At 46.8% G+C, this 3,925-nt stretch overlaps 1 protein-coding gene across 1 annotated transcript; it reads left to right on the top strand.

The window, feature by feature from the left end:
• Nucleotides 1–2,778: 2,778 nt before the first annotated feature.
• RB195_019358 (uncharacterized protein) lies at nt 2,779–3,663 on the top strand (the record flags this gene model as incomplete). Its single annotated transcript, XM_064187166.1, has 1 exon — nt 2,779–3,663. The coding sequence occupies one exon, from the start codon at nt 2,779–2,781 to the stop codon at nt 3,661–3,663; it is 885 nt and encodes a 294-aa protein (XP_064043047.1).
• Nucleotides 3,664–3,925: the final 262 nt, after the last annotated feature.

The raw sequence follows: 3,925 nt of genomic DNA, 5'->3' as shown, positions 1-3,925 counted from the left end.
CGCTTACGGAACTGCATCAGGATTCAGATTTCTTTACGTCATGAATGCAGCCGCGACTAAAGACTGTAGTGTTAATTCTACCTATCCCAGCAAGCTGGCAATTTTTCAAATAGGTCGCACCTAGATTTCAAGCAATTTTTCAAATAGGTCGCAACTAGGTTTCAACTCCAACTCTTATGAATACTGCAGCTCAACAACTTTAACAGCCAGATCTACAATACATGAACATCCCTTCAAAATGAAGCATGCAGTGCAGCAGACTTTCACTTCTGTTCAGCAAGTGAAAGAAGGAAAAAAAAGCCGAAAAGAAATCGTTGTCTCTGCGACATAGTCAGGACTCTGCAGTTCCCCTACTAATGTTAAAGGTGTATTGCATCTCAGCAGGAGCACAAAGTAGTCAAGTACGGAGAACCAGCACTAAAAAAGGAAGTGGCTAAGCTACAAGTAGATGACACTACCCATTACTACCACATACAAGCCACTAGCCACTACAAGATATAAACCACAAGCAACCAATGCTATTGAATCACAGGATGGGGAATTTTTCTCCGGCGTCTCCGTCGCGGCGCACCACATTAGAGCGCTGTGTTCAGTTTACCGTGGTCGAGTTCTGTGAACAACCTGGAAGCGTTTGTTTGTGGTACTTTCTCCTTCTGTTTCTCCGTCTGAATATCTCGTACGTTACAATCACATGGTACAGGTTGCTTACAGTCTACGAAACAGTTCCAGCTTTTGTTTGCTGTGGGACTTTTTGTCGTAAATATGTTGGATCAAAACGACGTGCACAATAAAGGGTACCTCTGAGACCTCTTCAGTCTGGGATTTATGCGTGATTCTCTTTGATTTTTAAACATCAAGAATCGGCAGCAGATATACTCGGACAACGCTCCTAGCATTCGTCGAGCGCGATGTTCGCGATGCGGCAACGCGATAAAAGAGCGAAGTGTAGACTAAAAGATTCATCCGAGGAGATAATAGATGATCCTCCAGTCCTTCCCAATATTTTTAGATCCTAAAGCAGTCTAGATGCGAATCTAGGACGCAGAAACAATGGGGGAAATTCTAGTTGGGGGGATGGGGAACTCAGTGGTGTTCTTATTTCTCGACGCTCTCTCTTACTTTTTTCTTTTATTAACATTAGCTTACATGTCAGAGATCCTCTAAGACTACTGCCTAGGCCCTAGGGGCCCGATTGATTTAATTATTTATTTCGAGAAATAAAGGCGCCACCGAGTGCCCTTACCCCCTCCCAACTACATTTCACCCCAATTGCCTGTGTGTGCTGTTCAAATTTTCGATACTTTCTCCTTTCTACTTTTTTCGTTTTGGTTGGCTGAATGCAGAAATGAATGAATGTTTCTCGGCTAAAAAGGCTCATTTCGTTTGCCGTCTGCTGATTATCACTTACACATGTCATTCAAAAGCGTTTTATCCGCTTTAAAAGTGCGCTGTAACGAAGTAGTGGTGTATTTTTTGAGGCCCATCTAAACGAACTTAAAGGCATCACCCACGAATCTGGGGTGACGCCTTTCAGGTGGGTTATGCCTATACGGGTTATCGTAGATTATGGGGACGAAGGTGATTCCGTCCATTTCTTCCTAATTGCTGTAAAAAAAAACGTCTCGGAAGATGCGGCTTCGAGCCCCCTATTTTCTACAACGAGTTCGATTGGAGCGCGCCAGCCCCCTTTTTTACGGCAATTAGGAAGAAATGGACGGAATCACCATCCACCTCATAATCTGTGACCCCATATAGCCATAACCCACCTGAAACCCGCACCACCCTAAATTCGCGGGGTGATGCCTTTAAAGGGCTGCGCGGGCGGTCGCGTTGCCGGCTGTACAATGTTTGCGACTGTTTATCGGGCTTGGGGTTTTGCTTAGTTAAAGCTAGGTGAGCGAATTCGTTTCAAGTTCAAGAATTTGGAACTTGAGTAGTGAATAGGGGGCATGCCCACTTCTGCTGTTTACTGTTATCTGGCACAGCTTACTTGTTACCCTCTACTCTTACCTCCGCAGCTTTCAGCCTGCACATTCCACTAATCTATTGGTAAGTAAGTGCCATCCTAGTATCCTTGTAATATTTTGTCCAGATTATCAAGCTACCCTCCAATCACTACTATCCACCGCACACTACGACCTCCTTCCTTTACAACCTGCTTTGCGGATTGCCATCATTCTACTACCCCTTGCACACGTCTTTTCTCGATTATTAGGGAGAACTGGGCGTGATCATGTGCCTATTCGTGTGTTACTCCTCAATCCATATCTGCTTCCTATGGGGAGATCTCAACGTCGTCAATACCGCACCTTTAATTGGATAATCACTTCTACGTCTATGATGTGAACTTGGACAACGATTATGAACTCAAAACTCGGAAGGAGAACTTCTTTGAAGTAAGATCTGATACCAATCCACAACGGTTTACCGCCTCATAGTGGCGTGGAGGTGACTCTGGGCGTCGAACTGCGATGCACAGCAGAGGTTCGTCCTAAGGCAGGGTCTCCCACGCTGAGAAGGAGTTTGACACATCCGACATTCCGATCTCGGAATCGGAATCCTAGCTAAGAGTAAACCACTGTTAAGATTTACCACCGTCTTGGCAAAATGTCGCAAGTTGGCTCCCTGATCCATATAGATTGGGCGACGACTTGTGTTTAAAGCTAAGTTCGCCGTGGCAGGGTTGCTTAGTTTGGAGAAAAGTCTTTTTACAATTCTAGCAAATTCACTGCTTCAGTACCCTGCACACTGGCCCTGCCGTCTCAGACTTCGGATGGTATGGCGACCTGTGAGAGGCGATCAAATCTCAGGTTGCTCAGGACGCCTTTGATTCTGGACGAAGGCGACACACTCACAACTCGCCATGGAGACTGTCTCAGACTGTGTACTTACAACGCGAGAACAGTTTCCACAGACGCTGACCTGCATGCCCTTCTCGGAGCTGCAGAGCGTATCATATTTCACATGATTGCTCTGCAGGAGACCAAGTGCAGAAGGAGCGACGTACGACAGATGAATGACGGTACACCGTCATTCGTGGAGAGAAGGGCGAAATGTAGGCTGTGTTGGTTCTGTCGTACACCCATCTGTCGTCCATCTTCGTCCATCGTCGATTCTCACCAAATCCTGTCACCTCGTCTGGCCATTCTTCGTCTCCGCCATCTGCGCCAAAAACCCATCAGTATCATCAACCGCTACTCACCAGCATCAGCAGCTGATGAATCCGAAATGGACGCGTTTTACGAGGAGCTGGAGGAAGTAGTCCGCAGCGAGAAGTCCTACAAATTCGTTGTTGGAGACTTCCACGCAAAACTAGGAAAGGCTACAGAAGAGGAATACAGGATAGGAAGATTTGGACTAGGGGACCGGAATGAAAATGGCAATCGTCTCGCCGGGCTGTTGTCCGCCGCTCGCCTCTTTCATGGGAACTCTCTTTTCATAGGCAGAAGAAGCCTGTACTTCAAAAGATCCTCCTGCAACGCTTTTCTGCAGCTAGTGTTTGCTACTAACCGCTCAATGTGCGATGCATTCGGATCAAGCCTCAAAGCCCTTCTTCTTCCTAACAATTCCTTGGTGGTCTTCGAAATTCGATACAAGTTTGTCGTGCGCGACTTCGAGGCACGTTCAGCACAGGCTCGTAATCCTCTGAGCAGCATCTCGTAGTCCACGTTTGGGTCCTCCTCGATGTGCCAGTCACCTTGGGACAAGGAGTCCTCGAGTACGCAATCGTCGTAGACGACTTCTTTTCTCCTTCGTTGCCGATAGCAGATGTTCTTTTCCATCGTGTGGCTGAGTCGTATTTTTGCACGAAGCAGACTGTGATCAGAACAACTTCAAAAGGATGGTACTACCGAGACGTCAAATAAACACCACCTCCGGTTGGTGAGTATGTGTTCGATCTCCGCACGAGTCGCGCCATTGGGCA

This window comes from Necator americanus, chromosome II (genome assembly GCF_031761385.1).
Source record: "Necator americanus strain Aroian chromosome II, whole genome shotgun sequence".
NCBI classification, from domain to species: domain Eukaryota; kingdom Metazoa; phylum Nematoda; class Chromadorea; order Rhabditida; family Ancylostomatidae; genus Necator; species Necator americanus.
This window is presented reverse-complemented; position numbering and strand designations above follow the sequence as displayed.